This window comes from Gobio gobio (assembly GCF_949357685.1).
Source record: "Gobio gobio genome assembly, chromosome: 10".
NCBI classification, from domain to species: Eukaryota; Metazoa; Chordata; class Actinopteri; order Cypriniformes; family Gobionidae; genus Gobio; species Gobio gobio.
The window spans coordinates 41,178,598-41,193,187 of NC_137116.1; the positions used below are offsets into that span (position 1 = coordinate 41,178,598).

The 14,590-nt window shown below is 35.8% G+C and overlaps 1 protein-coding gene across 1 annotated transcript; it reads left to right on the plus strand.

The window, feature by feature from the left end:
* Positions 1-421: 421 nt before the first annotated feature.
* LOC307132170 (arrestin domain-containing protein 3) lies at positions 422-6,868 on the plus strand (the record flags this gene model as incomplete). The annotated part of the gene is made up of 6 exons (XM_079826337.1): positions 422-701; positions 3,972-4,032; positions 4,266-4,413; positions 5,649-5,745; positions 5,870-6,126; positions 6,737-6,868. Exons 1-6 carry the CDS (start codon positions 443-445, stop codon positions 6,866-6,868), a joined length of 954 nt encoding a protein of 317 aa, XP_079682463.1. The 5' UTR covers positions 422-442.
* Positions 6,869-14,590: the final 7,722 nt, after the last annotated feature.

Consider the following 14,590-nt stretch of genomic DNA (forward strand, 5'->3'; position numbering starts at 1 on the left):
TTGTGGTTAAAATTCTCTTAAACCACAAAACACACATTCATGATGAACTGCACTGATTAAAGCTCAGGTTTGTGGAGCAGGTGCAGCAAGAGCAAAGGGACTGTTGTTCACAAGCTCTTCCATATGTTTGCTCCCTCACAAGACCACTGTTTATGCTAGCATGCTCTAAAAACAGATTTTCCCAATAGACTCTTTGGTCTCTGACACCATAGAAATACATACAGCTCTTCCATTTTATCATGTGGTTGACTTTGGGTTTGCATGCTAGACCTGCTGAAGAGGTGTGTCTTCTCAAGGTGAAACCCGCTGAGCCAGTTTGGTGAGCGCTCTGTCAGAGAGATGCCCTACAAGTGTATTTTTAGAAAACAGATAAAGAAAACTGAGGGATTACAACTCCTACGAATACGCTTAGAATTTCAGACTTGACCTACTCTTTCTGGAGATGACAATCCGGAACTTCGCCATTGAGTATGATGCCTTAAATGATCACAACACCTTCAGCAATGGGGACACTTTGGCAGGCAGGGTTATTGTGGAGGTGACAAAGGAAACCAAGATCAAGGCTCTCACTGTCAAGGCAAAAGGCAAGGCTGATGTGGCATGGACTGAGACATACGGGGAAGAGAATGTGACGTACTGGGATAAAGAGAAGTATTTCTCTCAAACTGTCTTGTCTGTCTTACCAGAGGATAATGCAGATGGTAATATCTGATGAAAAACACACTCATCAGTGCAAAAACAATCTTTGCATTTTATGCATAGATGTATGCTGCACCACAAAGACAAAAGAAAATGGACTGGATTGTTATATTATATAATGCATATATCAATGTGTGTGTCTGAACCTTTTTTCTTGCTATACACTCTAAAAAAATGCTGGGTCAAAATAACCCAATTTGGGTTATTTTGGCAACCCAACGCTGGGTCAAATATGGACTAACCCAACGCTGGGTTATTTTAACCCAACTGGTTGGGTTAAATCTTTAACCCAACATGTTGGGTTGTTTAATTTAACTCAACTATTGATTAAAAATTACTACATTGCTGGTTAAATAAAACCCTGAAATAGGTTTGAAAATAATGAGTGCAGAGAATTACCAGAGGAAACAGTAATAATCAAAAGGAGAAGATTTATTAATAAGAGAGCAAATTTAAGATAAAAGAAATTCATAGAAAAAGGCAATATTTTCATGCTCAATGAACATTTAATTCCAATTTGTTTAGAAATATTTAAAAAATAAATAATATCAATAAATTACATTAGCTTTACTTTTAACATTTACATTAAATACATTAAATACCCTTAAACTCATAGCTTTTATCAAATTGGCACAAGAAAACAGTGGCACAATAAAATGCGTTAGAAACAGTATGCATTACTTTGACAATTTTCCATTTATGAACTCATAACATCTTAGAGAGGGTTGTGGTTCCAGTACTGCTTAACATGACAAGTATCCACGGAGCAGTCTTACTGATGGAGATTCTGTTCCTGGGAGTTTGTAGACAACAGTTTGCAAAAATTCCCACACTGGTGCGCACTGCTTTGGGAAATGAATGTCCAAAACATAAAAAACTTTAAAACATGTGTCCACAGCACCAAGGAGAGTGTTTGCCTGTAGTGCCTGTTTGCCAACTATTACAAAGGCCTGATGGCACTGACTGTCATCCCCAAGACCAAGTACAAAGGGGAAGGGTTTAGTGAGCTCAGCCTCCTTCAAAAATTCCACCATGTTGGTCCCAACCTGTTAAAAACAGAAGAATGTTAAAAACATACAACTCACAGCACAATGTAGCATTATATACAAAAATAGGGGTGGGACAAAATATTGATATGGCGATATATTGTTGTCCTTCACAGTGTGATGCGAGAATCGATACACTGGCGCGAGTGGCGCCTATACACTATTTTTATAAAATCTGAGAGCTTTCTTACCCTGCATAGACAGCAACGCAACTACTATTTTAACAATGTCCTTACTACCTTTCTGGGCCTTGAACATGGTAGTTGCGTTGCATGAGGGTGAGTAATTAATGACAGAACAGAATTTTCATTTTTGGGTGAACTAACCCTTTGAGATATAGACTGGCTAGTTTATTGCTGTATATTCAAATCTGTTTCACTGAATCCATTTTTCCAGGATCCATTTAATACCCAAGAGGCAAATATTATTATTATTATTACTATTATTATAATATATAAAATGTAATTTGTACAGATTTAATTGTGTTTTACACAGAGAGAAACGTTGGATTATGCAACAGACATATTCAGTGCCTTCTCGTAGTTCATTAATAAACTATCACTTTGTTATATCTGTGTAGATATGACCATATGACTATGGTTTTAAATTTCCACGCAAGTGCACCTTCTAACATTACAGATATGTCACACATGAACTCACTCATATGCTTTGTATAAAGCCATGTCTCAACATCTTGAGATATTAATGTGTGTGTGTGTGTGTGTGTGTGTGTGTGTGTGTGTGTGTGTGTGTGTGTGTGTGTGTGTGTGTGTGTGTGTGTGTGTGTGTGTGTGTGTGTGTGTGTGTGCGTGTGTGTTGTAGCTTGTTGGTCTAGAGCAGTGTTTCCCAACCTTTTTTCAGTCATGGCACCCTTTGAAAATGTTCTCCATTTTGTGGCCCCCCCTCGCATACGTTACACTAGGAGTGTAACGCTACAGATTGCTCACGGTTTGGTTTGTATCACGGTTTTAGGTTCGTTTTGGTACGGTTCAGTATTTGCTATGTTCAGGGAAAAAAGGACTACTGTCAAATAAAAATAAAGAAAATAATAAGAACAAATAATTTAAACACAAGCAGCAGCACATATAAATACTATTGAGCAAAGATACTAATAAAATAAACTATGCTTTTCAGGTACGTCTAACATTAGTTTTCAGGTACAGAAATTGATCAAATGTAAAATAACATTGCATATTTGACTGTATAAATCAAAGATTAATCCTATTAAACTTACAAAAGCTATTCAATCAAATATATATATATATGAAGGACTTTTACACGGCACCCCTGCTCTCGTCAGACGGCACCCACCCCGGTTGGGAAACACTGGTCTAACGGTTAATAAGTAAAACTGTATATTATTCTGTCTGAAGAACCTTCTCTCTGTTTATAGATACGAATATATGACATACGTTTAGCTGTAGGTAACTTAACGTTACTCTGCAGTAGAGAAAGTCAGACAATAAAGTCCTCTTGACTCTTATTCAAGACTCACTCTAGTGTTTCATGACTGGACAAAAACACGGTTTGGAAGATGGACTCATGATGTGCTCTCTAATATTGTTAATTTTAAACAAAAAATGCGATAAACCCCTGACGCGAGTGTCTTATCACAAAGCAAACGAGGCTCGCGTGTCTGTCGACTATCGACCTTAAAAAACCCATTATGAAGACACATAATGTTAGCGAACTAAATGACTCACATAAGTCACATATTTCTGGGGAAATGTTGGCCAAAAGAGACATGTGAATTATTCAAAAGGCAGGAAAAAGCTGTATAACAAAGTATAGGCTTAACAAACCAAAGAACGAAGCTAGGGGTTAACGTACTTTTTAAGACTGTTGTGTCGTGTGAATCGCCCTATTTTGCATACTTTTGCATTTTTCTGGGGTACAGTAATAGTTTTCTAGATTAAATACTCTAAAACATACCTTTTTTCTCAGAATAACAGCTGTCCTCGCTGAAAAACGATACCTCCTGAGTCCTGAGGTGATTCAAATGGCCGCGAATGTAGAGTTGTTGGTCTGAAGTCTTGTTTGAGGCGTTGATGGGGGAGGGGTGAGTTCACTGTTTCAACTGTCAGAATACTTGACCCAACCGGTAACCCAGCGGTTGGGTTACACAAAAAACATCCCAACACTGAGAAAATAACCCAATAAAATGACCCAACAGTCTCAACCCAGCGGTTGGGTTAAAAAAATAACCCAGCATTTTTTAGAGTGTAGGCTCTGTTGTTCTTGTGGCCGGTAGACATGTCTTTTCCTTTGCCTTTCAGCTTCCCTACCAGTAAGTCACAGAACATACGGTCCGGTAACAGTTGATAGATGTGACTTACAAATCGACAGTATATACATTATTGATTCCTGAGAGAAACTCAATCTTCCTTTGAAACATTCTCAATTACTTTTTGCAATCTAGTCAATACTTCAATGTGCTAAATCCTGTATTTGCTGAAATATTGATGATGCAAGTTTTTCTCTCTGAAGACAGTCATTCATGCAAAATTTCTCTACCCTCAGGGGGCTGCCATCATCTTTCAAAGGGGCTCATGGTAAAATCCACTACCGACTTCTGGCCAAGTTAAGCAGGTCTTTGCGTGCTGCGCGTAAAACTGAAACAAAGTTCACCTTTGTTGCCAGAGCTGATTATGAACAGTCAACACTGATGGTATGATCAAAATCATTAGTCAGGCCTGATATAATATTCAAAGCCTCATTTAATGCATGAAACATAATGCAGACAAACGTCAAACAATAATAATAGAATTCAATGTCAACCATTTTAACAGTAAAAAGCCTGAAATACAGAAACATGTTACTCCCTTTATTAACCCTCTGGTGCTCTTCGTTTAGGGGTTCCTTTGGTTATCTTCCCGGTCATAAGTGACCGGAGACCTAAAAATTAAACTTCCTCCACCCCAGTAAAACCAATGTAATTTCTTTTTCTTTTTTTAAAAACAGTATTTCAGATTAAAATAGAGTCTAGGCCTTCCAAATAATTTTTTTGAAGGAAGATTAGTGCCCTCTTTTGGAATTATTTAAGAATTCATGCAACCATGGGTGTAACCACTAGAGGCCTCTATGGAGAGGCTTGGGAATTCACTAGGTCTCTTTTGAACACATTTAATGATTTTTTTTAGATGGATTTGAATATATATAAAAAAATCTCAAAGACTATTCATTATAAAGTTTTAGATAAAACATTTTTTTGTTATAAATAGTGATTTAAAGTGTTGGTTTATGCATTATGATAATAAGAATTATTATTATTATTATTATGTATACAGTGTCTGTGTGTGGATGTGTCAATGTCACACTCTTGATGACCTTTTTTCAGCATTGTGGCCGATTTGTAGATTGTACACACAAAAATTCTGTGAATTTTTATGTTTTTGCAGATTTCAAATTCATTTGGTGGTAATTTTTGACCGAAGAGCACAAGTGGGAGTATTTTTTTATGACCACTTAGCATGCTCGAATCATGCCCTCAATTTTGTGTGTTCACAGTCCTAATACAATACAATTCACCAAGTTTCATATCATTCTGAAGAAGCTGTGATTTTTTAAAATTCAAAAAGATGTTTTAGAGTGTCACCCCTTTACTGCTGCATACTTTTTTTCAGCATTGTGGCCGATTTGTAGATTGTACACACAAATATTCAGTGAATTTGTGTTTCTTTGCCGATTTCCCATGAATTTCCTATGGTCGGTCATTTGTTTTTTTTTACGACCAATTAGCATGCTCGAATACTGCAATACAATTCACCAAGTTTCATATCATTCCGATGAAGCTGTGATTTTTAGAATTTCAAAACAGAAAATGTTTCTACTGATTAACAGAAGTAACTGTTACTTTATGGATAGTAATTACCTAACAAGCTCTAAAACGTTCATCCTCTGCAGGCACCTCAACATGGCAGTAAAGACAAAAATGTCATATTTTTTGCATCTGGAAATATTTCAATGGACATTTTCTTGCCAAAGACAGGCTACCTGCAAGGTAACCCGAGCAATATAACCCGCATTTTGGTAAATTAATGGAACTTTCAACTTCAAAACTTTGAAAAAATCAAACTTTGATTCATTTGACAAGTTATAATGCAGAATATTTATTTCTCAAACAGGTGAAGGGCTAGTTGTTAATGGTGAGATTCTCAACAGCTCAACTCGAAAAGTTGTGCCAAAGTACATTATCTACCAAAAGCAGAGCTTCTTTGCTGGAGGCCAGAGAGCCGTTCATACCACGCAGATACTGAAGGAGAAGGGAGAGCCTTTAGTGTCCTCCACCAGACAGAATCTGATGAAAGTATTAGCCCTTCCCTCAGAAATCAGCACCAGCATCCAGAACTGCAGAATCCTCAAAGTAGAGTATAGACTGAAGGTAGGTACTCGAAAACAAGACCTCTAGAAGGTTTCCAAAAAGGTTTCTCCTGCAGAAAAAAAATATTTATGTTATCTTTGGGCAGGTATTTGGATGATATTTTATAGACTTTTGTGTTTTCATGGAACTAAAAAGACATTGCCACTAAAAATCAAGTGCTCACGACCAATTCGCACATAGCCTATTTGTACAAGGTGGCTAATTCCTCACTCGTATCAATTCGTATGATTTGTCTATACTGCATTGATGGGTAGGTTTTAGGGGTGAGGTAAAGGGGAGTTCATTCGTACGAAATCATACGAATTGACCAACTCATCAAAAACGTACGATTTAGCGAAATCGTTATTATTCACTATTAACTACGATTTTTACCTCAATAAATTCTGCTTATTACTTAATTTGCTGCTTATTAATAGTTATTAAGGTAGTTTTTGTAGTGTTTGGGTTTCGGTAGGATTAAGGGATGTAGAATAAGGTCATGCAGAACAAGGCATCATGTGCTTTTTTAAGTACTAATAAACAGCCAATGTCATAGTAATATGCATGTGAGTGAGAATTGAACCCTAAAAATAAAGTGTTACCAAGTTTCTCTCTTGTTCTTATGTTGCAGGTTATTTTGGATGTATCATTCACTAAAAACCCTGTGATTAAACTCCCATTGATCGTACTGCCTCACGGGATCTCATCCAAAGTGTTGGAGGCAGGATACCCGGACCTGGCCAAAATGAATATTTTAAATTAATATAAGCAATAAGCACTACTTTTGTTTTACACTTATATCAGATGATTGTGTCATATAGTAATCTATTTTAAAAAATACGAATGCATGAAAAAAGGGACCCACTTTATGTTAGGTGGCCTTAACTACTATGTACTAACATTTTAATTAATAATTTGATACAATGCACTTATTGTGTACATACATGTATTTACATTGTACTTACATTTTAAAAAAATACCTGCATGTAATTGCGTCTGTAATTAATTTCTGTATTGTAATTACACAGTTGACACTTCCCTTACACCTAACCCTACCCTTAAACTTACCCACACCACCACACCTGTCCCTAACTCCACCCGTATCCCACCTCAATATCAGCAAAGGTGTTTTGCAATACAATTTGAACACAGTAAGTACATTTTACTTATTTTTTTAATGTAAGTACATAGTACTTAAGGCCACCTAATATAAAGTGGGGCCATTATTCATGTTGTTCCAAACCTGTATGACATACTTTCTTCTGTGTAACACAAAAACAAGATTTTGAAGAATGTTGGTATTGTTTGGACAAAAAAAAATTCTTAAAATATTTACTTTCATGTTCCATAGAAGAAAGAATGACGTGAGGGTGAGCAAATAATCACAACATTTTCATTTTTGAGTGAACTATCCCTTTAAAAAAAAAAGAAAAATTCTGTTTTTTTTTATGATCTAAAAGAATAAAATGTATCTTAACTTAAAATTCTATTAACAAATATCCAATCATCCTGTCTTCATTCTTAATAAGTAATATGAATGTATGTACACATGACAATGTCAACCTTTAAAGTGCTTTTCGGAACAAAGTGTACAATAATGCAAATATAAATAAATAAAACATAAATGCATGTGTCCCTGAGAGTGTAATGGGCTCTAATTGCTGGATATGTTCTCTCTGTAACCTCATTTGTTATTAGATCAGCTCAGTTAATCCAACTAAAGGGACGAGTGTGTCATATTCCTTTTAGAAAGCGGACATGTGAAGAGAAATAGAACATCAGAATGGCATTTACCGTGACACTCGGGCCCTCTGCGGTGACATAAATACAGAGGAAGACTGCCTGTCAACCTGCAGGCCACCGAGCACCATTATCCTATACTGCTCTTTTGCTGTGTGTACTAACTCACTGCTCCTCATTTCAGTGCTCAACAGACACTTCAGTGAAGAGTGAAGGATGTGGAAGCAATATTACAGCTAATCTGTGACCTTTGACTCTACAGCAAAAGATGAAATAACGTCTGAGGAAATCATTGAAAATGGAGGACAGTGAATTTATCTGTTCCGTCTGAAGCAGGGGCTTGAATTCGTTCTAATCCTAAACAGAGAACTTGTTCGTATATGCATTCCTCTCAAAAATGATGATCGTGTTGGTAGTACTCCGTGTATCCTTAAATTCTTTTTTACAACACCGTCAAAGATCGTTTACCCTTATCTTCTTCTTCACTGTAAGAAAGGATTCTGTGGTCATGTAGATTTGAATTAATGTTTTTGGTTAAAATGTATTCAATATAATAGTGTTTATGATTTTGAGGCAAATATTTAATTACATTTCAAATAAAAATGGTTGGAATAAAATCTACCCATTGTAGTTAAATAAAACTTAAGCATTATATTTACCTAATCCCAAATGGAGAGAATATTGAGTGAATTCAAATTAATGTAATCGGGCAAATTTAAATTGAAAAGCACTTCCTGTGAAAGTGCGCCTTTTTTTTTTTTAAAGTCAGCTGGCCTATCAGACATTTCAAGAGAGTAACGTTAGGCTACAGACAGTGAATGTTCGTTTTCTTCTACATTGCTCATCTTGCTAAATTTAACTGGTTGACTTAGGTAAGAAAACTTATTTTGTTATCACTGGGCTAGTAAGAAGAACGCATGTACCCACTGAGCAAAGGCGTACGTTGAAAAGACGTCCACTGAGGAGCCAGAATGAAAGTTTTTATGACGTCTGTTTTTGACGTGTTCTGCACGTCTGATATAGACGTTCATGGAACCTCAAGGTTAAAAACTAGTTCAAATTATGGACATATTTTTCATTTGTAATTGCAAAGCAACTCACAGACAGTGTGTGTTTGTCCAGAAATCATGAAATAAAAGAAACTTAGCTCACACCTTTAGACACTTTAGACAACTTATCATCTGTAATTCACACATCTTTGGATCGTGAGAGAATCGTGGGATTCAATCCAGGATCTTCTTGCTGTGAGGAGACAGTGTTTCCCACTGAGACACTGGTGCTGCCCTTAATCACAGACATAAGACACACTTTGACTATTTCTGTCAGACGTCTACAGAAGCTCTTACTGAGAATTAACAGAGCTTTAGATGTTGATGTTTATGTTTCATTTGAAGTCACCATTGTGGTGGGAAGCGTTTGCTTTAGTTGGGCTCTTGGTCCCCGTATTTGTGATCGCTTTTCTTTGGCTGCTGTAACTGTGTGTGTGAAACACAATAGTTATGGCTGAGAAAGCAAAGATAAAGTGACTTCAGGTGTTGTCAGCTCCTTGATGATGACTAAATCATCAGAAATCTAGAATCTGATGTTGTGCTTTTGAGCTTTATGTTCTTGTTTGGCAAACAATAATTTGTTTATATACAATAACCTTGAGAATCTACTATATCGGGACTATTAGCAATAAAATAATCACTTATCCAGATGATAAAACAGCAGTTGCACATTGTTTTGAGAAAATATTTTACATAGTCACACACAGAGATCAAGATTTTGCATATGATTCACAACAACGGTGACAATCATAACAAAAAAAAACTTAATGCTGCAATGCATTATGGGTAGCTTCAAAGTACAAAACTCATGCTTGATTGTCACCGTCACCGTTGTTGTGAATCATATGCAAAATCTTGATGTCTGTGTGTGACTATGAGAGTATTTTCTCAAAACAATGTGCAACTGCTTTTTTTTTCATCTTTGTGATTTTTTTATTGCTATTGGTGTCAATACAGCAGATTCACAAGGTCATAGTATATAAACAAATTCTTATTTGCCAAACAAGAACATAAAACTCAAAAGCACAACATCAGATTCTAGACTTCTGATTTAGTCATCAACAAGGAACTAACAACACCTGAAGTCACTTTATCTTTGCTTTCTAAAATTCTTGAGTATTTAAATTCTGTATTTTCTGGGCCATTTTTATAAGAAAGGAATATTTAGATTTAATTAATTGCATTGATTAAATTCAAATCAGTGTGCAGATTAATGTAGATGATGATTACTCAATTATGATATGTAGAATCTAATTAATTTTTATTAGTACTATTTACACATTAGGGAGTTTATCTTTTTCAAATCAACTCAATATTTTTGTTTAGGTTATAATTAATTCTGTACCGTTTTCTATTCAAATCTACAAATATTAAATGTATAACTATTAAGGGTCTCATTTAATTAATATTTACTCAATACCAAACCTTGTGAAATTTAATTAATAATATTGCTTGTAATCTGTTGCCTCATTTTTATTGAGTAGATATGGTGTATTTTTTCTTACAGTGTAAGTTTATTCAATAAATTCACAATATGCACATTCATTACTAATCTTATGCCCAATACATGCTGAAAAAAACTTAGCTTTTTTAATTTACTGCAGGCTACAATTGGAATTTTATTAATTTACAATATGTACACATTCATCAGTAATCTTATGCCTAATATGAAGAAAACGGCTTTGTTAATAGCCTATTTCTTATTCGTTTATAGTCTACATTATGAATCACATTAGCCTACATAGGCCTTTTTTCAATTCAAAATGGCAAAATTAGAGTTTATTAATTTGCCTGAATATTTTTGTCATTTGTCATTTCTGACTCAAAGAAGCAGCTTCTGTGTGAACATAAAGCCCGCCTACTCTAATTCGATTGGTTTTAACATTTTACCTCATTTAATAAAGAACACACGATTTTAGGAGGATGAAAACATTTATCACAGTTTACACCACACTGCTTAAATCAACATTTAAAGAAAATCTGTTTCACTTATCTACCGCGTTAATTGGAAAAAGATTTTTACTGTGAATGATCAGCAGACAGTGATTGAAAGAGTTTGGTATTTCACCTCCCCCTGCTGGAAATCAAACGTTGTTACTTCTCACTTATCTGACTTGACAGTTTAATAGTAGCAGTTCTCTCTGCTGCTCGCCATGCAATTGTAGTAATTCACTTATTGAGTAGAAATCCTTAACTGCTGTGTGTGTAGCCTTGTGCCATCAGTACATAATGTCACAACATCAGACAAAGCTCGCAGGAGGCTGAACATTTATCGGATGTTTATTAAAAACAATTGCTTGAATCTAATTACAGGATGGCACATATGAATAGGCTAATTGGGGCAGCATAACTGAATCACTGCATTTGTTTATAGCAGATGACCTTTAATCTTTAACAGAGTGGTGACATTTACTCTACAATCTCCTGTGTAAAGTATTCTCGAGTTAAAAGTTATTCAATGGCTAATCTAGTTACAATTCCTCAGGGAAATAGCTTTATTTTACTAATCCAAATTAACTGACATACTGACTGCTAAATAAATAACAACTGATTAGCTGGAACATTACAAAGTTGAGAGTAAAAGTGATACAATGATGAATGTTTCTCATTAGATAACATGAGGCGATGCCATAGCTGTGGGGCTAGTGCCATATTGAAATACATGCATACTGTGATTGGTCGCTTTGTGTGCCTGTCAGATCATCACTTCTTGTCTGTCGATTCTTGGCTAGAATAAGCTGCAATGTGCAGCAGATTTTATGCGTCTGGCTGTGCGAGATTAGTGCAATAATACAATAATAATTGTGCACCAGCCATTGTTTTAGCACCAGATGAAGGCTATCAGTTGTCTACAGAATGGGTTAACCGTATGCCACATGCACATGCTGTACATCAGTTTCTCCAGGCTTGATTCTACTATCATTGAGATTCAGAATACGTGTATTCTTTACAGATGAGAGACTGATAGAGGAAGATAGAGGTCTGTCAGTGTGTCTGAGCTAGAGTGTTTATGGCACCTCATTAGGTCCAGCACTTAGCCGTGTTTGAGCAAACTATGAGCAGACAGCTGTCACGGTTTGCCATTCCTAATGAGACTGGTGCAGCTGATTTAAAGTCAGTGAACAGACTCGGACTGATGGAAACTCATCAGAGACCCCTGTTATAGCAGCGGAAATTCGAATTGATTGGCCCATTGGCCCGTATGCCAAAGAATGATGATTATTATACATTATTATGTTGATAATATCCTTTTTACATAATATATATAGATATAGATATAGCCTAGATATATAACACAGTGCCCTCCGCTAACATTGGCACCCTTAGTAAATATGAACAAATGCGGCTGTGAAAATAAATCTGCATTGTTTATCCTTTTGATCTTTTCATTAAAATTCTAACCTTTCATTGAAGTAAAACAATGGAAAGTGTGTGGGGGGTGGCAATCACGTTGGCCACAATTATTGGCAACGTCCTTTCCCAAGATAACAGCTCTTGAGTCTTCTTCTATAATGCATGATGAGTTTCGAGAACCTGACAAGAAATCAGAGACCATTCCTTAAAGGGTTAGTTCACCCAAAAATGAAAATTCTGTCATTAATTACTCACCCTCATGTTGTTCGACACCCGTAAGACCTCCGTTCATCTTCGGAACACAAATGAAGATATTTTTGTTGAAAGCTGATGGCTGAGAAAGGCTTCAGATAGGCCTCCATTGGCATTCAGTACATTTACACTCACAAGACCCATAAAAGGCACTAAAAATGTCGTTACAAAGTCCATCTCACCACAGTGGCTCTAAAATAATTTTACGATGCGGCGACAATAGTTTTTGTGCGCAAAAAAAAATTAAAGTAATGACTTTATTCAACCTCTTCTTGTCTTCCGTGTAGACCTTCACGACGCATGCGCGAGAATATGACGTAGCGCCGGCGTTCGGGAATCCATGAAATGCACACTTCAAAGGCCAATAGCCCCATTTTGAACACTTCGCCGAGACCTAAAGCACGATCAATGTAGAATTCAACAGCTTAGAAATGCGCGTCTTTCTCTGCTTGTAAACAAATCGCTTCTGGGTCATGTGTCCGAATGCCAGATCTGCGTCATATTCTCACGCATGCGTCGTGGAGGCACACACGGAAGACAAGAAGAAGTTGGATAAAGGCATTATTTAGATTTTTTTTTTCGCACAAAAACTATTGTCGTCGCATCGTAAAATTATTTTAGAGCCACTGTGGTGAGATGGACTTTGTAACGATGTTTTTAGTGCCTTTTATGGGTCTTGTGAGTGTAAATGTACTGAATGCCAATGGAGGCCTATCTGAAGCCTTTCTCAGCCATCAGCTATCAACAAAAATATCTTCATTTGTGTTCCGAAGATGAACGGAGGTTTTTACGGGTGTCGAACGACATGAGGGTGAGTAATTAATGACAGAATTTTCATTTTTTAGTGAACTAACCCTTTAATACAGAATTTCTCCAGATCCTTCAGATTCCCAGCTCCGTGTTTATATATATATATATATACACTGTAAACATTTTTTTTTAATTTTCTAGTGACTGATCACATCTAAATTTTTTAGTTGGCCAAATTGAATTTCTGTGAATTAAATTGCATCAATTCACAGAAATTCAATTTGGCCAACTGAAAAATTTAGATGTGATTGGTCACCATAGAAAATTTTCAATTGGAGACCTGATTTTTTTTTTTTTTTACAGTGTATATACTATTATTATTATTTATATTTATCTCACAGAGTAAGGCTGATTATTATTATCATCATTATTTTACAATATCCATTTTATGGTCTTTTCATAATCGCCACAGAAAGTTAATAATAATTATTATTATTATTATTATTCAGCATAAAGGTTAAGCATAAAGGTCACAGATTTTTTAAATAATTATAATAAATAAATACTAAATTACATTTTCAACTCAACTTTACTTTACTTACGTTTATCTAATTTAGTGGAAAGACTGGAAAATAAATGATCCAAAAATACTGGTTAAGAAAATCATGCATTGCAGGGAATGTTATTGTAAAATTAGCTGTAAAGGAAGATTGTTTTTCTCTCTGATTGGTATCATGAGCAGGGAATTGTATGATGAACTCCAGATGCCGCTTATTACTATATAAGTCAATAAATTTAAATCTTTTACATGTGAGACCTGAACAAGCTGCTCTTAAAATGAGTTGAATGACACTAATCAGAAAGGCAGATCGGAATCAATGTGATGAAAAAGATATGGATGGATGATAGTGTGAATTGGGAAAACCTAACACAGCAATTGAACACCTTATTGTTCTTCTAAATGAAAATGGAAAACAAACGACAACCACTAGAGATACTATATAGGCAGTCCCTGTTTATTTCTCCCATTTCACTTCGACAATAATTAATTGCATGCAGTTTGGTGTCACGCACAAGACAGGCTGGGAATAAAATATTCCCTATAGAAAGGATGCTTCCATACTTGCTTTGCTACAGGGCTAGAATTTATATTTTGCAGCTTTGTGTTAAAATAAGGGTGCTTTGCATTTTAAGGATTTTAACAGATTCTGTAACACGGTTCGGTCATTGGACCCCATCAAATATGATTGCATGCTCTCATCAGCAGAATAATTTTGCACATATAGTAGCTTAGGAAGTCAGGCATGAACATCTGTTTGTCTGGTGAGAGGGGAAAGGAC